General features: G+C 41.5%; 1 protein-coding gene across 8 annotated transcripts in view; it reads left to right on the forward strand.

The window, feature by feature from the left end:
* Positions 1-1,441: 1,441 nt before the first annotated feature.
* The window catches only part of LOC142384308 (pleckstrin homology domain-containing family A member 7-like), a 127,663-nt gene continuing 105,154 nt past the window's right edge, over positions 1,442-23,950 (forward strand). For 7 of the 8 annotated variants that reach the window (XM_075470451.1, XM_075470456.1, XM_075470452.1 and 4 more), the window contains exons 1-3: positions 1,442-1,547; positions 1,676-1,752; positions 1,915-1,972. In XM_075470451.1, coding sequence (XP_075326566.1) covers positions 1,465-1,547; positions 1,676-1,752; positions 1,915-1,972 — 218 coding nt within the window. In that variant the 5' untranslated portion in view covers positions 1,442-1,464. Of the gene's footprint in view, positions 1,548-1,675; positions 1,753-1,914; positions 1,973-15,763; positions 15,931-23,950 lie in introns of those variants that run through there. The other variant, XM_075470454.1, reaches the window with a different exon arrangement.

Below are 23,950 nucleotides of genomic sequence, written 5' to 3' on the forward strand. Positions count from 1 at the left end.
GGCATTTGGAAAACATCAGTATGACAAATATATATGGAGCATAACAGAGGTTCAGTTTAATGTGGATCATCCTGTAGATTGCATTGATACAAGGACCAAAATATTGCACAGCTATTATAACTAGATTGCATCAGTGTCCCAACTGGATCTTTAGAAGGGTGTCTGACTCCTTTTAGATTGTAGTGAGACTTATCGAGTTCCCTTACCAGATTTGAGCGAAGGATAAATTGACTACATGGACATTGTCCTAAACCCTTAAGCACCGAGATGCATGATACTGCAAACTCTTGATTGCCTCTTATTCTGACTTATAGCGCTTGAGCAGGCCTGTAGCCAAGATTTAGAAATGATATGATCTCTTACATGTCACTAGTCTTGTTTTTAGTGGTAAAACAAGCTCAACCTAAGAAAATACAAAAAAAACAACAACACAGTACAGCGATAAGAATGAACAACTTTTCCAAGTCATTATAAACCACTACATTTACACGACAATGCCCAAAAAATATCCAAGGCCCTGTTTGTAATGTAATTAAGTCAGTTTTATTTGCATTCTGTGTGACCGATTATGGTTAAACCTCTCGTGCAAAAACACAAAAAAAAACTATTAACCTGTTTCCACACAATCCTACAGACAGAGGCGCACCTTGTCAACAGGCAACTGCTTGGAGCCCCGAGCCACTAGGGGCCCCCCGAGAGCTGAGGTGCATTCAATCAAAGATTGTCTAGTTACTTTATAAACTGTCTCAAACAGTGGCGAACGTTCGTGGTGAACATGTTTTCTTTGAATAGTTAAATTTAAATGATTTAGTCAAAGATTGTCTAGTTAACATGCCATTCCATAATTCCATAATTGCATTGTTGACTTCGTCAAACTCACGTCAAGTTCCACTGTAGGCTATGTTCGCGGAGAACTAGCCCCTCAGAGTGTTTGTGATTGTTGGCAACGTTCGCCAGAAATTCAAGGCTAGTGGAAAATAAAAACCATACTTATGAAATCGATATCATGAACAGCTTTACTCGTCACAAAGAATCTTTAAATGAACACAATTATTATTGGATGGCCAGCTACAACCGGTAGATAAATAGCAACAGGCAAATATCAAGTGCCAATGTAGACAACGTAGTCTTTTTTAGTTATTTATTTATTCTTTACATTGTATATCTTAAAAATAACAATGTTTTTCATGTTTGGAACATGTTTGGAATAAAAAGAGGTTTTATTTCATACATTTTTCGTTGGTGTCAGATGTTTTGGTGACGAACACTGGTCGGTAGGGCCCCCACAGACTCTAGAATCGCCACTGCCTAAAGACACCGTTAACGGTGCCAAAAAAATGTTCAGCCTTAGATACTTGGATGAACGGGCTGCAGATGAGTCCCTGAAGGCAGCGCTGGCCCCAGCAGAGATCGTTGAGCTCCCGGGAGACTCCATGGAGACGGAATAGGACTTCAGCCTGGATCATGGCGGCGCCTCTCGGGCGGGACAGCTTACCTGAACACTGGTCTTACGGTGTCTGTAAGGACGGCAGGGTCTTCTTCATCAAGTGAGTGGGATAAAAAGCATTTTATGACACCGTCTCACCCGGTTTAACGGGAGTTCGCGGGGTCTGTCAGTGCCCCCCTCCCCTGCGGTGTAACAGGTGTTTTTCTCTGCTCTCCGTCGGTGCGGCAGCGATGAGAAACGGACCACCACCTGGCTCCATCCCCGCTCCGGTGAACCTGTTAACTCCGGACACATGATCCGCTCAGGTAGCTAGCTTAGCTGGTTTTGCGGAGCACTTTCACCTGTTTTCATGTCGACCTTTATGTGTACTTTACAGCTCCTCTTCTCCCTGTTGGCTTCAGTGTACGTTTTGGCTCAGGCAAACTTTCCTGTGTCACGAACGTGTCTGTTTGTTTGTTTTATTTCAGACCTGCCGCAGGGATGGGAGGAAGGTTTTACGAACGAAGGGGCCAGTTACTTCTTAAAGTGAGTACTTTAAAATGTACTTCTGCCGTCTCCGGTAGTGCTTTGGTCACCTGCACACCAGCTGCTTGGAGTTGCCGTGCAGCTTAATATGGCTGCTGCCTGTAATTCCCCGCCACTAGTAGAACTAATTATCGCTGGGAACAGTGTAGATTTACATCAGGCGCGTTTGAGACCAACCTGCTGACCCTCCAACGACCTCCCTGCTTTTATTTACTGCTCTGCATGAGATGCAACTAATCAGTGTACGTCACTGCATGTCTCTCATGCTCTGATTTGTGGTCATGAGTGTAAAAGCTTGCTGTCTACTCTGCAAATGAAAAGTTTTGCTGTTGTTGTGTGCTGCATTTATTTGTTATTGATGTATATGCGTTGACTCGAAATAGCCACATATTAAGGTAAAACACAGTTAGTCTCTAATAGTCACATGTTTATTATATGATATACAGAGTTTTGTGAAGAAAACCGACCTTTCTATTCTCTCAGTTTGGTCGAAACTGAGGTGTTTTGTCATATTACAGCCTGCAGTGTGTGTGATCCTGTCATGGCGTTAGCTGATGGACACAGCGCTTTTTTTTCTGAGCCCCTTTGTTGTAACAAATAGTGCCGTCTATTTACTTATTTATCTGTTCATTTTAAACAGTCAGGTGACAGCAGATGACATAGGAGCACAGCCTACCTGAACCCCTCTAAGATGGACCCGACTTTAAATTGTCCCTTGTTGAACCTTAAGCATGCCTGTCTGTGGTCTCCTCCTAACAGTATCACTTGCACAAGTCTGTGATATTCATTGTACTGCTGTCATGGATGGGCTGTGCCATACAACGACTTCTTCCAGCCCTACTGCTGTGAGACTGAGTTGTGAGAGACTCAACCGTTGCATGCCTCCTCTGTTTGGTGCTGGTGGTGGGGGATAGAAAAGTTAAACTAATAGTAGACTGACGGGTTACACTAAACAAAGGGGTAAAGCTGGGGTTTGTTAGCATCCATTCATGGGAGTGAAAATCCTGCCTGTGCACATGCATATAGTTTGATACAGATTCATAAAAGAGAACCATGCGTACACGCGGCCTTATGAAAATGCATATGCACATTTCTGCTCTTGTGCATACACACAGTTGTGGACCCTGGTCTGCTGTTTGCAAATATAATTTGCAAGTAATTAGACATGTGGACTCGAGTCATAAATTTAGTGACTTTTAAATTTGAATGCACAAAGAAGAATGAAGCATATATATTTTTTGATAGAGAATGTTAAAAAAAGAAAAGAAATCAGAATATTGAAGTTTTTGGTCGGGCACTTTTGATTTGCTTGAAGCAAACGTAAAGATAAACCTCACACTGAATTATTTTTTTTGTTTGTTTTTAACCAACTCACACAGATCTTTGTTGTCTTTGTCAATCAGACGGAAGTTCAGGAAACACTGGTGGTACGAGACTTTGTCGGAACAAAACGTATCCGGACGACAACCTTGCACTTTTTATTTGAGCTGAAAAGGCTGAGGGACAGATTTACTAACAGTTTACATCCGGTGCAAACCCTGTTTTTGCTTTAAAAAGAAAAAACAAAACAGTTGTGAAATACTAAAGAGTCTTGCCACTATGCTATACATCACTGGTATCTAAAGGAGTTTCCCTTTCAGAGCGCAACATTTAAGGATGAGGTGGATATTTAGATGAACCTCACAGTGTGATTTACTGATGTTTCTGCTGATTGCGCCATTATTTACTGGCAAAGCAAAGCAGGTCCTCCATTGTTGCGTTTGATGTGACTGTGATAGCTTCTGGCTTTAATGGTTCATTTATGCTGTGTTTGAAATGATGTGCTTTAATGAGCATGAGCTGTTAATTTTTATGAAAGACTTCAACCGAACAGGTTAGTCTTTTCTTATTGAATGTATGCAGCATTTTTGCAAAGTTGGAGTGCTTTAACTGTACAATTTGTGGCCATAGAGGCACTTCTCAGTATTTTACTATCCCAAAAATGGGCCATTCTGTGAGTCATGTCAAACTATGAATTTTGCAAATTGCACCTCCAGAATAAAGTGAATATTTTCTCATTGACTTCCGTGTAATACAGTGAATCCAGCTGTAAGCTCGATGGAAATCGCAGCACCAGAGATGTCGCATCGTTACATTATCAACGTTTACCTGCTCGGTTCTGTTGAAGTGATACATTTAAAAGCTTGTTTGCTTCTCATCTGGTTGTAAAGCCACAAAAGATCATCCTTGCAGTTGGACGTCGGCTTTAACCCGAGTTCAGCAGATCCAACGGAAAAGCAGCCTTGCAGTGTCAGATCTGTAATCATCATTCTTCACAGCGAAGCTCGGATATCTGTTGAGCTCAGAGTAAGCACGGTAGATTTCTAAGTCCAGGGGGTGAGCTTCAGGTATTTCAGGGAGTCTTTTACATCCACTCGCCTCACTTTGCAGTGAAACCTCCTCTTCACGGTGCAGGGACAAGCAGAGCTTTCCCTTGCCTTGGCGGGACATTTGTTTATTTCCCGTCCTCCTATCCAAACTTATAATTGGCTGATGGATGGTCTTTCTTGAACCACAATAACAAAGTGAAGTAATAACAACCTTGACATCCAATATCCTTTTCACGTCAAACGGGGACTTTTTTATCTGGGGGTCATGTTTATGTAACAGCCCTCCAGGACTCCACCGCTGGAGCCTCTTCTATCCCAAAAAATGTTTTTCATGTTCTTATGACTTCACAAAAAGAACAACACGGCCTCCTCTTTGTCTCTGTGTGCTTTGCATCAGATTCAGGCACTCTCAGAGTTATTGGTAACAGCTTCTCCCAAGACGAGAAGCTCAGTTTCATTCCCGTACCTAATGCAGCAAAGTGATGAGGGGTTTGCTGAATCGCTATTAAAGTTTTGCGGTTTGATGTGTTTTAAAAGGTGAAAATGGGCTCTTCTTTTGTGCCTGCTCTCAATAGCTGTTAGCTTGACTCCCCCATTAGAGTTACGCCCTTCTTCTCAGAACAGAGAGTGCACTGAGCTCTGCCGACTGCAGGTAAGGCACTAACTACTCATAAGTGCGTCCTACAAACCCGCTCTATCCTTTCATTTTGTGTCCATTGTTGTTGAGAGAGAGATATTTTTGGGTTTAAAATCCAAACAAAGCCATCAGATCCACGTAAGAGGTCCTTTTGGAAATGATAGCAATCTCTTATGCAAGATAAATGATTTTCTATCGGTGATGATATGCTGCACACACGAGAGGTCACAGTTTGGTGCAAAGTCTGTTGTGTTAAGCCCGTTTTTGGCTTGGTCGCCTCGCTGTGCGACGTGAGCATAAATATTGAGTCGCAGCATGAAAGCGTTTCTTTCCAGGACAGAGACTGGAGGTAGTGATAGTTTTGGACAAAACTCCCAGAGCTGTCGATGAGCTCTTTGCAGAAGTAGAAGCAGCATCTGCAGCTGGACTGTTTGTCCGCCTGTGGCTGTTTGCTCGGCACCTTGTTCCTCTCCGTCGCCAAACCTGCATTCAGTTGTTCTTCGCCTGGACTTGTTTAACAGCGCCCGCCTGTGTTTCCCTTATGGTCAAGTGGGGTGTAAGTATGAGTTTAACTCAAATGACAAATGTCTCCTCTATGGCCTAAACCCTCTGTCCCAGGTCGCTTTGCTTCACTGTGTTTTAACTTTTTCAATATTTGTGCTTCTGTCTCATATTGGCTCACACTCATAGCTGTGTAGAAGCGCACAGAAAAGATGCCAGATTCTCTGTTCCCTCTGAGGGGCCCACGGACGTGTCTCCCTCCTCCCTTCTCTGCAGTCCCGCCCAGCAGGGGGGCTTCCCGGTGCAGGGAGGTGGGGTGCAGAGCCGATCAGGTCTGGATAAGGATAAACCACCTGCAGGAACGTCTGCATGACTTTAGCTTTGCTGAAGGAGATTGAAGGAAGGCGGGGGGTGGGGGTTAGGACACACTCACGCATACGCACACAGGGAAATTAAACGGGGGGGAGAGCTGATCTGAGAGACGTCGGGGCCGCCTGCTGATAGCAGAGGACAGCTGGTCCAGTTCTAGAGACCTCTTTATCCTGCTTTTTTTTTTAAAAATAAATCTTTAACATTAGTGGCCAGATGAGCCTGAATCACACTGAATGATTAATAGGTAATGAGGAAACATAATTTGAAGACTTGTTGTTTTGGGGTTTTTGATGTCTCTCAGACAGCCCATAAACACAGAAAGTGAAGTTACGGACAGCTGCGGCACATTTAGGATCTGTCATGCACGGGCACGAGTGAAAAGTCTCAGAATAACTTCCCCCCACAATTTAAATTCATGACCATTAAATCTGGCTTAATGAAAAGCTCTTTTTAATAATGTCCCTGAATAAGGAACAAACGAGTTTCACAAACTTATCCGTGAAACTCTCGTATGTCACACAAACAGGCAAACATGAACCTCGCCTACAGATTATTTTAGTGCAGTGCAGTGAAGTATTTGAATCCATTTGTAACATTTGTGTTGAACAGAATAACGAAATGAGAAACTGATTTTGAAGTTTTAAAGAACATGACACGGCATTTTTGCCTTTCACGGCAGTTTCGCACAGGTTTGGCGGTCCACATGGACCCGCTGAAGGGTTTATGGTACAACAATTTCAAGCTAGATATCGATATCATGGAAAATACTCGATCCGATTTTTGACACCATGGGAAAAAGAAATTGACATTTTATTTTTTTTGTGATTTTTCTTTGCTGCGGCGATTAGTGTTGAAACACGGTTGGTGAGTTTGTTTGTTCTTGCGGAGTTTTCACGAGTTTATTGTCAAGTCAGCAAACTACATTTGTGGTAGTTCTCTCCGCAAATGTAGGACCGCAGCGGCACACGAAAACACAGCATTTCTTCTTGACCTTATAAGCAGCGAGACTGTTTCATGTTGGACGGAGAGGATCCTCACCCGCCGATTCTTTATCGCTATCATGTCACACATCTGAGTGCGCTTTTCTTTTGAAAAATAAGCCATAGTTGAAAGGACCGAGCCAGTCGAGAGCAACAGTAAGCTGTTTACTGGACACGGGTAGGTTCACCCATGGTATGATGACTTTCAGATCGACGTGCACACTCACATACAGATTCTCGCTCCCTGCTTGTGTTTAATTTGATGTGTGATGCTGATTTTTGAAAAAAAGGCACTAAGTGCACTCTGACAAGGACATTTTCTTTTCCTGTCTACCAGCCCACACGCAAACGTTACAGTTGTTGCAGTGAAAAATCTTACCCTCAAAGGTGTTTTCCAGATGTTTTTTTATGTCGGCGTCCAAAACTGGTGCCGGTGCAAACGTGTAGAAAAATCTGTGGTTTCTTGAAATACCTGTGTTTGTGTGCGAAAGGGCCTAAGTGGTCGTAGTCGGAAGCTCTTAGAACAGTATAAACAATCTGAAGTTGGTGGCATGCTGTCACAGCAGCCAGATAAGTGGTGTAAGCTCAACAGTGTTCAGCTGTGAGCGAGGGGACGGGCCGTGTGCCTGTCGGTCTGCAGCGCTGTGTGCAAACAGGAGGAGGCGTTAGCATCCATACCACAGCAACTGAATATCTAATTACAGTGGAAACCGCTTATATTGGTCACGGATATAGTAATCAACTGCTTATATAGATCAAAAGGGACAGAATCATTTCTATACAAATGCTGTTTAAATAATTTGTTTATAGTAATCAAGAAATCCATGTTAATTTTTGGCCATTTTATGAATGTAAACATGTGGAAAAATAATTTTAAAACTATGTGTAGCTATTTTATTTTTTACTCCCTTGATTCCTTTCTGGACGTCTGCTTCTGCCCTATGCTTCTGCCTCGCTAGCTAACGTAACGAGTTGACACCGGGCAGCAAGCGCGCGGATCATGGTTGGAAAAAGGAAGTAATTTTCTCCTCGAGGCGTATGACAAATGACCAAAAACGAGCCAACGAGATGCTGCGGCGAAGCTTGGCATTCCTCAGGTGCTTTTCCCGGGCGCCGTCGTTATCTTTCTCCGTCGTTAGCATTCCTGACTGTCTCTCGTTGCTTAATTAGACTACACAAGGTAGCCTGAGGGCAGAAGCAAACGTCCAGAAAGGAATCAAGTAAAAAATAAAAATGGAGAATGGAGTAAAAAATAAAATAGCAAAAAAAATTAAATAATACAAACTCGGTTTTAGTAATCAACCGCTTATAGTGTTCAAATTGGCTCTGGACCAACGTGATCACTATAAGCGGTTTCCACTGTAGTTGCAAATCTTTAGCATCGCTCGGTATCTGAGTCTTTTATTTGTGGAATGACTTGTACGCCATCTTATCTGTGTTAACTTTTTGTTCTTTTGCTTTGCTCTACCATGGAAAATAAGAATTCAAGTTCAAGAAAAAGATGCTTGTAGGTTGAGTGAAACTGAGTGTTTAACCTAATTCCTAACTCTGTGTTTCTTTGTTGTTTCTGCCGCTCTACGCCACACCCAACTCTGCGCCACCCAGTCAGCAACAGTCCTACATATAAGGCCATCCTGCTGATGGCTTGATGGAGGACTGCACAGAGTCCTTGATATTGTATGCACTTAACAGCACTTTGCAAACAGACACAAATGTGTGACTATGAATTAGCCATAATCCAAACCTTGGATTAAAACGACAGCCGAGCAGTGTTTGCTGGTGAGATTTCGAAAGTGTCGCAGTGGTTTAAAGTTAAAGTAAACCGATTCGGAATCATCTTCAGTTAAGACTTTAGACTGCAGAACAGCATAAATAATCTCTGAACAGAATCAAAGCTGCTCAGAGCTGAAAATGTAAAGAAATCTCACAAGAGTACAACAAGGCTCTGGGAACAAGATTCTAAGTCTGATATCGTGCTGCAACAGGTGAGACGGTATTACAGGCAGCTGCCTGGTCATCTGAGGCAGATTGATGAAAAATATAAGCAAGATGAGATATCAACTCTGTATGGATGTGCTGTGTGGGCAACAGAAATGCTCTGTCAGTGTAATGTCACTTGGATTCTGCCATTTGTTGGCGATAAAAGCAACAATCCATCCAGCCACACACTTCCTCGCCGTAATCCGATTCATTCCTGTTTGCCTGAACAATCTGAAAACCATCTGTGGTAACGATGGCTTTCATAGGAATTCCGTTAGCTATGTTTTGTAAAACATAAGAGCGCACTTACAAAAGCCCCCCTCGAATTCTTCACCAGGGCCATTCGCTCATCCATCGTAAGGCAGACTCGCATCGTGTGCAATGACAGATCAGAGATCTCTTTTCCCCGATTGCTTTGCTCCTCTTGGACATCTGTATGTGACAACTTGTAATTTGTAGGCTTTAGGGTAAATTCTGAATATTAAAGTTAGTGATTCTCTAAGATATGATTGCATCCACGTGAATACCTTGTTTATGTCTTTGAGGTAACTTGTTTGATCTATATATAACCGGCTTCAAGGGTTTATTAGCAGATTTACAGCAGCATATTCAATGTAAAATGCACAATAAGCTGTAAATAGAATAATGGGAAATATGAAGATAATGATCAAGGATCAAACGATTATCTAGGCCACAATACAAGGGGTACTTATACAGGGAATCAGAAAAATGCTGGTTGGAGTGCTTCATTGTATACGAGTGTGCTTCCACCTCTTATCAAATTTGACTATAATGTCCTCACAGCTCATTTTGGCTTCTTGTGAAGGACAGTAACACAGTTTGGCACAGGTGACATTCTTGTCGGAAAACCTGAAATTGCCTTTGCAGTGATTCGCTTGACTGGCAGCGTAAGCACAATGATAGTATCACGAAGCCATGACAAAGAGGCTTATCTCAAAGCAGCTTATAGTAATGTCAGGAGTGTGGCCTTGCAAGACCTAAACCCCTTCAAGGCTCCATGTTAGACTGGCTGGAGATATCCTCAAGTCTACTGGAGTAGTTTATTTCTGAAAACGTTGACTTTGGTAAACCTTGAAAACCTTTGTTGAGCAGGTGTGCGTTTTTTTTTTCTTTCTTTTCTTTCGTCAGCAACGTGTGGCCTCACGGTCCTTCAGACTGTCCGACATGACAGTAGATGTGGTGGAAAAGACAAAAGAGGATGTCCATTAAGATAATCCATCAGCTGATTGCCACTCTTTCTCTCTGCACTCTTGAGTACCCTTGAATTATTGTATCACCAAACTTGCAAACAAGTACCAGGAAGAGTTGGAGGATAATTGATGACACATCACAGAAAATATTTCTCTGTCACTATTAGGTTACTGTGTGATAGATGTAAGCTGGGGGATTTATTAATGTCTCGCCTCTGAAATCTTAATTTTGGATGAAAGGTGCTTCGTCACCAGCTGAACACTACACTGACTGAATAGAACTGAGTTTGGATGTTATTTAAAGAGGAAGCAATGATGCGTCGGGAGTGAAACCACCCAAGCTGCTGCTCTGACTGCAAGAACAACCGCACGCTATAGGTAATAATTCCCAGGAACAGTATTGTTTTCCTTATTGTTGGAAAATCTTTTTCAACCCACTGTTGGAACTGATGAATTGTATTAAAGTCTGAACAACATAGGGTTGGTCTGTGCCTGTAGTCTTAATGCTCTTTGTTCAGAAATGAAACAGAGGCTTTGTTAAGCTGCAGAGCTGTGGCTAAACCCAAGAACCAGCAGTTCCCTGGCAGACAAATAAGGCTGGAAAAGACAGCTTTGTCGACAACAGCTTCTCTGTTGTTTTTCCTTTGGTCGAAGGTGCAAAGCAGTTTCTGTGTTTGCTCTCTGAACAACAGCAGAGGAAGAGATTATTTCTGGGAAATGGCAGCATTGACAGCGTTCACGTTGATGGTGTTCCAGATATTTGCATCTACCAGCTGCTCTATGATACTTAAAGCGTCCCTTTGTAGATTTATTGTTTGTTACACAGGTAAATGAGTAACATCTTGAGGTGTGAGGTAAATCATTTCCTGTTCTCTTTCTGGTCTTGTGTCAAAGTTTTAGAGTTCATAATATGCTTTGGTTACTGGCAAAAAAAAAAAAAAAGTACCAGAGTTTCTTGTTTTAAACTGACCGAACATGCTGTGTGTGTGTGTAGTACCTGAATGCAAAAGTTGACATTTCAGGTGAGTTTAATAGCGCAGACTGTTGGAAAGCTGCGTTAGATAATTCATGATACTTTGGCCAAAGACAACTTCTGCGGGAGTGTTTGCTGTTGAGTCGAGTAAAGGTTTGATGGCTGCTCGCTTAAGAAGGTGTAAGAAAGTTCAGGACTTTAAACTTTGGAAAATAGATGAGTTCAGCATCTGCTGAGGCATCCTCTCCTCCTTTTTCTTTTTGTTGTTTTTCATGTGGTGTGTGGCTCTCTCCTTCATGCTCTCTTGATGCTTCAAGCCAGCTTTGGTCGGGCATGTTTCACCCTCTCCAGTTTTATTGCCCTTGCTGTGTCTTTACCCATCACCTCTCAATTTTAATTTTTTTTTTGTACATTTCCATTTCTCTCTGAGGGCTCAAGCTCTGTGTAGCTCTGTGTATCCACATGTACCAAATGTATTGTACTTTATGATGATCCAGCAGATGATTTTTCATTTAAAAGATGAACTGCAAAAGTGATTCAGTATGATGTCGATTATGGTTCAGAATCGGACTAAATTGATTCAAAGAATGTAGTTTCAGAGATCAAATAAAGTCAATGAGAATCAGATTATTGGTAATAGAGCGATTAAAAGAAAAATAATAATAATTTTCAATTCGAAGAAGTTAGTCGCAGCTGCTGGAAAGAGTTTCAGTGCAGACGGGCCCGGATGAGACCAGTGAGTCAGTGTTTATGCCTGACTCACTATATTCATACAGGAACCCCACAGGGACTCAGTTAGCATCTCCTCTGGCTAATGATTTATCTACAACTCTGTGTGTGCTTAATGGGGTCTGTCTTTCACAGATTCCAAATACTGGACAAACTCAGATGAAGCTCACTGACTCAAAGGATCGGTGAACCGCATTCAATAGCAAGAAAAACAGGCTTTAAGAAACCGGACTGTAAATTTGTGACTTATTGATGTCACAACATTAATAACTTTAACCAAACTTGCCTTTTTTGAAAGCTCTAAAGAGCAAACGTAGGCAACATTCTTTCCTGAGAAACCTTAAATGGATCATTAAATATAAATAAAAGCATTAACTGAAAAAAGCATAGAAAGAAATATCAGTTTTAAAAACTAACAGTCCAGTTAGCTAAGTGTGAGCGTGTGTATTCAGAAAGAGAGACGGAGGATGTTATGTTGGGCATGCTAGAAAGTTCTGTGACCCTTTGATGTTGCTCTGTGTGTGTGTGTGTGTGTGTGTGTGTGTGTGTGTGTGTGTGTGTGTGTGTGTGTGTGTGTGTGTGTGTGTGTGTGTGTGCGCACACGTGCACTTTGACCCGCGTGCGATCAGGAGGTCAAAAGATCATGTGTAGGTGGGACTGTTTGAGATCCCTCAATGTGTCTGGCTCCGTGCCAAGAGCAGTTAAATGTGTGACGTGATGTGTGCTAAAAGTACAAGTGTAAAAAGACGGGGATGGTTCATTTGCGCAATGTGCACAATTCTGTGTCATTTAACCGCAACTGATATCAGTTCAGCAGCACACTAACCTAACTGTGAAACAAGATCACAGCAGCCAAACAAATCAAGCCGCGTATGCCTTATTGAATAAAGACAATAAGACATCACCCCTTTTCTGTGGCCACGACCTCACATGTCTTATGCGTTGTGTTTTTATGAAATTAGAACTCAGTTCCTTGTGTCATACTGTATCTGACACTTTAGGCAATTAAAGCTTTACTGCGGAAGATATTTGTCAGCTTGCATGGCTGAAATTCTCCTAAAAGGATTTCTTTTCTCCTTGATTGTTGATCTTATATGGAGCATTGTGGCACATTTAAATGGAAGGCCAATATCATAGATTCAGAAATTCTCAATTATACTTTGAACAGAAGTAAATACCAGTACCATTTTTTTTTTTTTTTTGTACCTTTCATCGCAGTCTTTTAACCATTTTCCTTTTGTCTAAAATTCGAAAAGTCCATTCGACTCACTGGAACAATTGATGCCGAGCAGATGGGGTAATTATTGAGCTGTTGCCTCTTTGGTTTGGGTTCTCATTGTGGATGTCTGTGTCATTGACTTTTGCTCTCAGCCATAATTCATGGCCCTCATTAAGAAGCTGCTCTCTTTGCAGATCAGTGCTGTTGTGACGATCCCCGGCACACACTGACATAAATGCATGAAGAAGTGTTAGTCCTCACAGTGCTCCTCTGTGTGGCTGATATTTCATCACTCATTGATATTCTGTCCTGATGCTCTTCAAAGTGATGCATTATTTTTGGAGACTCTCTCCCTCTTGTCTTCCTCCACCTTTTTCTTGTTCACTGTTATAAATGCACATAGATACACACTTTTTCGGGCTATTCATTCAGCCACGTGCATGTATGTGTGTGTTCAGCTCTGTCTTTGAAGATGGTTGGAAAATGGATGTCTTGAATGTTTAACCTCGCCCCCGAGGCTGTAGTACTCGTCCACCTACTCTCACAGAAGCTCTGTGCACAACACGGGCTGATTATGTGATATGTGAACATCTTCCTTGGGAATATTCTGTAGATGGTTAGAAGCAGCAGCAAAGCTGGACAGCAGATTGTGGGGAACTTATCTGAGCAGCTGCCTGTGCGCTTGTTTCTTCTTAAACAAATAGACGAGCAGAGAAGATAGCTCGGGCTGTCACTTCATCTAAAAGTCACGTTCAAACAAACAATGCTATGAACTTACATTGTTTCATTTCTGCACCACGGACAGCGGTGTGACTTTTTCACAGCTTCTCAGTACATTACTGCCAAGCATATTGGAGCTCCAGTTCCATCGTAAATCCCCAAAACACACAACCATATATCTTTGCATATAAATCTTGCTATCTTGTTGGTGATGGCACTTTATGGGCTTCTTGCAAGATACCTGTGATAGCTGACTGTGCTGAACAGCAAGCAGTCAAGACTATGTTGAATAACTGATGTTGACTCGTTTATATGCAATACCTCTTCTGCCTGACTTGGGTGCTAAGCTGTTGTAAGCCATTTACATCGTGAAATTACTCTTATAGAATAACTTTGTGTGCTAGTTTCCGGATGTTTTTTTTTAGCAAACATAGCATTAGATTATTTTATTGAGAGGTTACCAGGGTGTGCATTAAGTTAAGCTGATCCTAGATCGCCCTTTGCTGGATCACAAAAAAACTAATTAGGTCTGGTGCATTCGTTTATACAGGTTGAAATTTTTAATTTGAACTGTAATTGAGATTTAAAGTTTCCCCGTATTAGAAAGGATGTTTGAACTTCAAAGAAAAAGTGACAAATAGTCACCTCCATCCAAAAAGCTTATCAGAAAATGATTACCGTACAACCTCACAGAGAGCGTGTGAACAGTCGACGGTTTATTTTCCACAGTTTGATTTAACAGTATAATACATTGCAGATTTGACAATTACAATGTTGCAAATGGCACTTCAAATACCGTAAATGCCACACATTGATATACAAAGAGGTTTCCCGCACATCTATTGAAATGTCAGATGCTCAAAAAAATGGCGGTTTTTGAGCTTGGCCACCTTTTTTGTTTTTCGATAGAGAAGGAACAATTGCTTCAAGTCTCTTGCATAATGAAGGAAGAAGCAAAAAATGCATGTTATTTCCAGTCATTGTGCTAAAGCAGCAGCTATTTTTCATTTCAGGGAACACAAACTTCAGAGAACACCAACTAAGTGCTAATCCTCTAATGTACTTATTACTCTTTACAATAATAAGGGCGTGTTGGTTGTGTGTATGCTGATATATGCACATTTGATTGTTTAATTTGATCGTTTGATATATTTTCATTTTCATGATTTTAGCCAATATTGTATATTGAACACCATCAAATTTTCACAATTTAAAAAATGACTTTGTATGCTGTCAGTTATAGTTCCGGAGAGAAAAATCTGACTGGTTTAGACTCTTTTTTTTTCTTTTTCATTACAGGTTAGCAGCACATATAGTCGTACAGAGGAAAATCTGAGCAGTTGTCTTTGTTATGTCAGCTGTATAGAGTTATTTAACAGCTCACAGTTTTTATTTTTTATTTTTATCAAAGGTCTCCTCACTCATTGCTATTTAAATGTAAGATGGGGGGAAAAATGCTCGCTATGTGGAGCCCACAGTTGGAAACATGGAGCCAGCTTGTTGAATGTTTCTACATGACAAGCCCACACATGGCTACAGCGTGGGACTGACATGCCTTGCTCCTCGCTACAAGACTGTTGTCTGTGGACCACGAGAAAAAAAGCTTGGGATTGGAAAGTGTGGGTCCTCCGTCTGTGCTCCACACTGCGCAAAGAAGGAGAGACACAAAGGAGGGATTGAAGGACTGGGATACAAACAACGAGTGAGAGAAACAACAAGATGGTTGATACAATGTTGTGGCCCTTAAAATCTGGCTGGTGGTGGGAGACAGTAACACTTCTGTCAGCATAGGAAGGAGGTCCAGCCTGCCAGAGCCAGGCAACCAAAACATTAGTAATGCGGCTTGGAGGGAGGGATACCATGTGAGAAGGTCAGAGACGGCAATGGGACGGGAGGAGAGAGATGACACTGGCTCAGACTGAGCAATGGACTGAGAGGAAATCTGTACGCTCTGTGTTATTGCTGGGCTGTAAGTAACAGTTGCGGCAGACGAAGAAGTAGGGTGACAATCGGGTGAGAATTTTATGGAAATGCAGAGCAAGTCGAGAGTTGCTAACGAAATCCAGTGAAGGCCAAGTTCATGATAGTTTGTCAGAGTCGTCCTGCTGTGGAAGGATGGGTACCTGCTGCAGTCGTGACCTCACACGGGAAGACGGCCACGAGCTCGTTCCCATCAAACGTCACCCCGTCTGGTCAAGAGGGCCTAAGATGATCACTAAGCTTGATGACCATGAATTCTCCACATGGGATCTCACGTGTGACGCAAGGTAAGGCCATCGTAAAGCACTATTCCTTCCCCGCCAGAGCTGAGCGCTGACCTCTGCGGAGGTGTTGTTGATCTTCTCGACATTCTTTATGGTGCGGGATGTTTTCTACGCTGTCGCCGTGGAACGTGAAGTGGATTATAGCTCATTAGCTTCTTTGTTTCTGGGAAAAGCACAGCTCCCCTTGCTACAGTATGTCGCCACGCTGGCACATCATAAAACAAGTTGTGTGTGGTGTACTTTGTCAATTTTATGGGGCTGTAATGTGATGTAAGAGACATAAAAGTAGATGCACACATTGTGCAGATCAGATGGGTATGTCTGTTAGTGGGCTGTACGTAGCTCCAGATGAACATAACTGAAGATACACACATCGGAAAACATACAGACAGTACCACTCAGCTGTGGCTGTGTCCACACACACACACACACACACACACACACACACACACACACACACACACACACACACACACACACTCTCACTCATATCCCCAGTTGAATACTAACATCAGATTAATTTAGCTTGACAAGAGGTGTATGACAGCTTTAGTGGCACTCTCAGCACTTTCCTTAGCCTCACTCATCTGGTCAAACCATAAAAAATGTGGATTGTCTCCTGCTGTGGACAAGGACAAGGCTGATAAAACAGGGATGTCAGAAGACCTCAAATTTATTGACTAGAACATTATTATTCTCCCATTATCTGAGACCGTTTTGATTTTATTCTTAAATCCAGAAGGAGCCAGGCATCAGTTTGGCACAAAGCCAAGCAAACTCAAAAATAAAACCAGCAGCAAAATCCTTCCCGGATGGAATACAGCGACCGACATTTCACATTTAGCAAGCTGGGCAAGGTGAAGGCAGGCTGTGGATAGCTTGATCACTCAACTCAAGACTACACGTTATGTGTGGCTGGAAGCTTGCAGCTGACGCTTTGGTACACAGCAGCAACAGATGTTGGCTTTCATTCAGATATGAAAGATATTTGTAAATTCTCTTTAGGGAAAACATGCCGTGGCCTTGACAGTGCATCGCTATTTTATAGCACAATTTGCTACCAATTGAATATATTTAATTAAACTAGATACTGAAAGAAATGTTCACATCGTACGTGGTGATAATTCCGCTTTTCTAAAACAAGTTGCTGTCAGTTGAATCAACTCCCAAAGAGTTGCTTCGAAAACACATTTGGATTAAGATTAAGACGAGGTGAAATGCTGTTTAGGTTCAAGTGACAACAACGTTAAGATATTTGTACCGTCGTTGCCACGGTTACAAGGATGAACGCCTAGTTAACTTCACAGAATGTCTGTGGTCTAAAAAAACAAGAAAGATGTAGGAAATAAACTGTTGACGTCTGTGTTGAAGTCCCTTGTTTTGATAACACTACTGTGTGTGTGAAATACCGTGTGGTAAAAGCTGTGGAATGAAACTAAACATTTGAAGCTTTACGAAATGTTATGATCGGCCATCTGGAAATTGTTTCTGTTGTTTTCTCAAGCTGTTATCCAGTACGCACGACTGTGTACTCTAACCATGCTCTCATTGTTCTCTGAAGCTCTCTGTAGCCCTGAAGTCCATCCATCAATTGGAGGGATGAAACTGTTGGCGTTACTGCAGTTTATGTCTCCCAAACTATTGCTTGTGGCCATTTGTACAGGTCAAGCACGAGACACTGTCCAAAAAGCATGCAGCAGCTGGTCTCCTCGGTTTCCACTTACACACTTACAGAGATTTATTAAAGGAGGACACAGCTCTAAACATGCAAACTGAAATGTGTTGCTCACAAAAGATTCAAAGCATCTCAGTTTTGCCATCTCGGTTTCAACATTTGAAACTTTGCAGTCTTTGACACCTTCAGTTAAATATATGACTTGCACATCATTGGATTCTGTCTCTATTTATGTTTGACAAGGCATTTTTTTTTCTTTCCTTTTTCTAAATGGGGTTGTTTGGTTTTTACGGGAACTTCAGAAGTCTGTAAGGCACCGCGCAATTAAATCCTCAGATGTCATTGAGAAATTGCATGAATATGGAAATTGTGGAACGAGTATGGAAATCAGCAGCACCGACTGTATTATCAGGCTGCCACCGCTGACACCACAGAACAAGAAGGTTTCATGTTTGACATTGGGAACACTTTCTTCTTTGTGTGTTTCTCCCTGTACTGGATGGAGCTCTCTTGAGGCATCTAATGCCGTCAGCTTGAATGTCTGTTATGGGTGGATTGCTGTGGCTTTTGTATCTGGAGATGTAATGAATAATTCAACAAAGAGGGTTAGTTTACTTAATGCTCTCTTAATGTGACACTTTTCATTATTGTAAGAAAATTAAATGGGAGAGACTTGCTTTTTGATTTCGATTTCTTTTTCGTGAAGCTCTCTGACTCGCCCACAGTGATAGTATTGATATTATGTTGACATTAATGGCAAATTCTTTCCAACAAGTATCCTGGAAGGGTTTTTACTTTGGTTAGATGTCAGATGTACAGTATATGTATATGTATGTATGTATGTATATATATATATATATATATATATATATATATATATATTCCCCTCTTTATTCTGGTCAAATCTTGTGGAAGATCAGGACCGAACAGATTGAATTCATATTGGAAAAAAAAGAAAAGAAAAATGGCAAAACGGGGCAAATAATGGTCTGAGTGTTGCGCACTACAGCATGTCAGAAGTATTGTGGAATGTTGGGTTTTTAACCTGCTTAAAACATGATAATCATTTATCCTTTCAATAGTTATTGCTCTTCATGTCATTAAAGTAAAGTATGTGGCTCTTCTTGGTGCTTTGGGTGTCGAAACTATCAGCAAACTGTCCACATACTGATCAGGTTGTTGGATCAACACCCCCCCCCCTAAAGTTCTGTGGGTTCACTTTCTCTTCTGTGGGTTCACTTTCTCGTGCCAGGACACACTGTTTCAGAGTAGAGCATTGCTTTGCATTGCATTACTTAACAGTGTCACGACGCATGTTATTCACTTGACTTGACAGTGGTTTAATGTTGTGGAAGACCACTTTATGACCTCAGATATTTCATATGCTAATTAGCTTCAGAACAATTGAAGAGTAAAAGCTGCTGTTCTTTTGGCTTTTCTCTGACGCAGAAGCTTTACACATCAGACTAATGGCACGTTTCCACTATCTCGCTTCGTCTCGGCTGGGCGCGCTATTGCGTGTTTCCACTAGCACGCAGTACCTGCAACCGGGTAGACTTTTCGTATCACCTCAGCCCTGGTTCCAAGCGAGCCGAAGCGTTACTAAAATGTGACGTCAGCCGACTGCCTTCCACTGATTGGCCGATAAGTGTCGTCACTGGAAGCGTCATAACCACGCGACGACCGACTAGAATGTAAATAAATACAAGACTCCAAATTTTACTGCTTCAGTTTGTACTGCTACGAGATGGCTTCGCAGAGGAAATCCACTCCTTGGTCGGTCGAGGAGGTCCGGATTTGAACGTTGCTCGGCGCCGTGTAAATGACTTCACGGAAGTGTCGCGCAGCCGTGTTACGATGACCCCGCCCACGTCGAGGAGGCAGGAAGTGATACCCGGTTGTAATGGAAACACAACCAAACCGAGCCGTGCCGAGCCGTATCGAGTCGTGCCGAGCTAGTGGAAATGCGCCATAACATTTAGGAGTCTACAGCTGCTGCCTGTCTGACCTCAGAGAGTTGCCCAGGTGGGATTTCATGGAGACATGGAAGTGATGGGCTCCCACAAATCATCTGATTCTGCTATATTGTCTATTTTTTAAAAATCGTTTTATTTAAATTTTTTCTATTTAATGAAGTACTAAAAATGTCTGTACTCAAGAGGAGCACTTCCTGATTTTGGTCTCTTTGGTACAGACTGAAAAATCTTAATAAATATCAGGAATTCCATGAAAGTGTGGACTTCTCAGTTGATGTTGAGTCTTTGTGACTTTGGTGACTCTCTAGCTTTATAGATTGATATCTTTGGTTTTAATTGGGATAAATATATGCAAAATGAATTGGTTGGCATAATTATTGGTTTTTCAGTTCAGTACATTTTCTGTATAACAGAGAAAACAAAAGAAATGCTCTACATCAAATGTTTTGTCTTATCAGTCAACAGTGGCTCATTGGCCATAATTCTTTGTGTAACAGGTAAAGTGCTTTAATGATGGCATATTGCCAAAATGAAATGTCAGAAATGTAATTAATGTTCCATTATAATACTCTGACCTATGTAAATGAAATATATGTCCCTTGAGACAAATGCAACATGTTCATGATTAAATTTAATGAACCATGAGAGCCACTAACGCGAGCTTGAGGCTAGTCTCCAAAACCCAAGAAGTTAATGAACTAAACAGAGCTCAGCATAATTTGCAACAACTTCTGTTGTCTTCAGCCTTGGCTGTAAAGTACCTTAGAAGTGATAGTCTTCAAAAATGGAGACAGTTAAAAAACTTCATATTGTCTGTTTTAAATGCACTTTCTTTTGTTGTATGTGTGGAGTTTGCTTTTAGGTTTTCTCGCTGGTGTAATACAAATTTGTTCAACAGTTAAACACAAGTATTTTACAATTATAGACTTAAAATTCCTCCGAAAAACATGCAAAGCCTGTGTGTTATAAAGTTATGTCTTTGTTAGTTAAGCTTGCTGTTGGCGTTGGCTCTAATGACGTTGACTTGCTAGCACTAGTATTGTCGTCTGACACAAATTGAGTTTACAAGGTATCACCACCATTGGAGTTAATTGTGTTCACTAGCTTGCGTTGGTGTCAAAGTTTAATGCTAATGATGTTAACAAGGTATCACTGCTGTTGGAGCTAATGACGTTATCTAGCTAGCATTGGTGTCACTGATGCTAACGATGAAGCCTTTACCTTCTTGTTATAAACTGTTTAGTACCCCAGCCCTTTTTCATCTGTATGATTACACCATCCACATAACCGTAGTGCACTGCATGTAGCTGCACTTGTCTGTCCCTTATGCACTTATAGTAGAAAGTGTAAGCCAAAAGGTTTGCAATTTGAGACCTATGTTTAGAGTTCTTATGCAACGTGCTACCATTTGGTGGAGGCTAGCACAGAGTTGGAGTAAAGACGAGGGTTTTTCATCATCAAAAAAGTAACTCAAGTTCAAATCTACGTGATATAGTGCACAGCAGCGAGATTTTTGACCCCCTGCCCCCTCAGGCATGTCTTCAAGCATCACCTTCACCGTTGCAGATAATTAAAGACCGTTTGGACGATGCATCACCCAAAGACTTGTGTACTGATCTTGAGAGGCTAGTGGGGATAAAGTGGTCCTCTAGCAGTTTTATTTATTTTGTGTGCTGCTGTTTCAGTTCAAAAGTTAAAGTTTATCAGTGTGACAGATCATGAGTGTCAGTAAGTTTATTTTTCAGAATTTCTGCAGTGGACATTTAGTGCTGCATTGATGTGAAATAGGGGACATGTCTACATTGTTGGTAAGTCCTAAAAAAGCTGCTCATGTACTGTATGTTGTGCTAAAAAGTTTCAAAAACCTCTGGGATATGTTCAGTTACTCATTTCTGTTGGTGTTTTTGCCTGACAGACCGTCCACTCATTGGCCTGCCTGTTTGGTATTCAAGCAGTGATTCAGCTGTTTGGTTGCCTCCAAGCACTATGTGTTTGACTGAATTGACTTCACAGTAAAAAAACAGTCCATTAGGAACAGGACTGCCTCTGCCCAGTCCTCTGAGGTATTGTAATGGTAAACCACACATTGTGGCAGGAGCCAGTCAGACAGAAAAATCTATTTTTAGCTCAAAATCTGTTGGATCGTCCACAGAGTTGAATGATTTTTCCCTCCTGCCCACATCAGGGGAGCACTTTAACCCTCAGTAATGTGAAAACCTGCAACTTGAAGAAGGTGATATTGATTGATTTTGCCACATCTTTTATCACCGTTCTTTGTTCTTTTGATTGTTCCCTAAGCTTTGGAACGCTGCAGTAATGCTCACACAAAGTGAGATGTTGCCACTGAATCAGTTTACAGACGGCTGGCTACAACCTTGATCTCCTTTTAAATGCTGAACTACACACGAACAGGCTGTTTGTACCGTACACATTGAGCTACAGACAAGTATTGTTGGATGCAAAGAACACATTTTTTCCCATGATTTTTAAGCAAAGGTTTGGACTCATTGTGAGGTATAAGGGACAAATCGCCCACTGACTTTTAAATCATGGCTCCATGTGTAAGCCTCGACTCTATTTGACGGAGCTTTCCTGAGCTGTGCCACAACAACTGATGCAGCGTTGACTGCAGATCGCTCTCATCCTATGCGGTGTCTTTGCATAATGTCAAAGCTATAATTAAAGTCCTAGAAAAGCAAAGTCAGGGATGTGAATGGAAACAAGTCACGTGTTAGGCAAAAGCTGCCTAAAACCTGTTGAAAGACCGAGAACTGGAGTTGTACTGAATTATGGAGTCGGGCTGTTTTAACACTTTTTCATCGTGTTTCTGTTCAGGATTTTTAGGGCAGGTCTAAAGTCAGGCATTAATGATGCAGTGGATCCCCGAATTGGTGCGAGCAGATGCTGACTTCACCCCTAACACAGCAACATTTTAAATAGGCCCATGAAAGCAGTCGACCATCGCATCTAGCTGTTTATATGACAACTATCTATCTAACCATATCCCCTTATAACATAAATGTTTTTTTCTTAGATGCTGGAACTTTCAGAACTTGGTCTGCGTACTTAAGGTGCAGAGGAATATTGAGGTAAAAAAAAAGAAAGTGATTCATTTTGTGAACAGTGAAACTAAAAAAAAAAGAAAAGCACCGCCGCAGATCTGGTAACACACCAGCTCAGAGAATCAGATTTATACTGGGTGGAGCAGCGGCGAGCGATGCATTTCTGACATAGTTAGATATGATGGAAAGTGGAAACATTACCATTCTGATACTTACGCTTGCATCTCTAGGGCTGTCAAAATGAAAATTCCTCTAAATGCCACAAATGTTTATGAGGGAAGCTTAACGTTGGCACATTCTGTGAATATAAGCATTGGTCCACCCCATAATGCGAGAACTTAAGAAGGGATGGAAAAAATGGACAAAGAAAAGGGTCTTTTGAATGGCAAGTTCATCCTCAAAGACCCTGACCAGACCAAAGTTACCTGCCTACTGTCGATTTGATGGAGAGACCCCCACTCCCCTCTCACCAACAGCAGACCACGCTGAGTAGCTTGAACTCCACCTGCGGGAGCGTTAGACACAGTTACGATGTGTGAGGTTGTTTTCTTAAAGTGTGAATGTTCCACATTTGAAAGAATGCTGACAGTATTCAGTTCAATATGACCTTCTGTGTGCTGCTTGTTACTCTTGAAATTGCCATGATAAGCTTTTAGCTTTTTTTGAGAATGCTGAAGAATGCTCTGGATAGTATTTGTCGAGACCGTTTGTTTTGGATGGTGGTTAGAGTGAATATATAATACATTTGCATTAAACAAGCAGATTTGTTTGCTGTAATATTAAAAGAAATACCCCTTTAATATGCATTTAAAACATGTATCAAGAGTGCGATTATTTTGCAATTAATCATGCAATTTGAATGTTTGAATCCATTGACAATTGATTTTTACAGTCGCTTTTGTAGCAACTCCAATAACTTCTTTTCATTTCATCAGTTTGCATCCACGGCTGATGTCGCTTTTTACATGTCTGTGTAATGTGTAAAAATCACTTTATGGTCATATTAACAAAGTTAAAAACTAGATTTTAGCGGAGGGGGACTTTTTGTTGCTACACCAAAAGCTGTATTCTGCAAACACAACTTTATTCTGTGAGTATGGAGGAAGAGGAATCTTTATTGATATTACTGTATATGAACTTGGCCCGATTCCTTTAAATGGAGCGCCAACGTACTTTTGTATTTGTTCTTTTTGTGACTCTTCAAGACATTGAAAGCAGTGAACCAAAACCTCTTCCCCCTCTACAGTTGTGCTCCTTCAATTTATCCTGTGATTAAAAGCCACCCATTGACCTTCACTGTATGACTATGT

This window comes from Odontesthes bonariensis, chromosome 7, assembly GCF_027942865.1.
Source record: "Odontesthes bonariensis isolate fOdoBon6 chromosome 7, fOdoBon6.hap1, whole genome shotgun sequence".
In the NCBI taxonomy this organism is placed as follows: Eukaryota; Metazoa; Chordata; class Actinopteri; order Atheriniformes; family Atherinopsidae; genus Odontesthes; species Odontesthes bonariensis.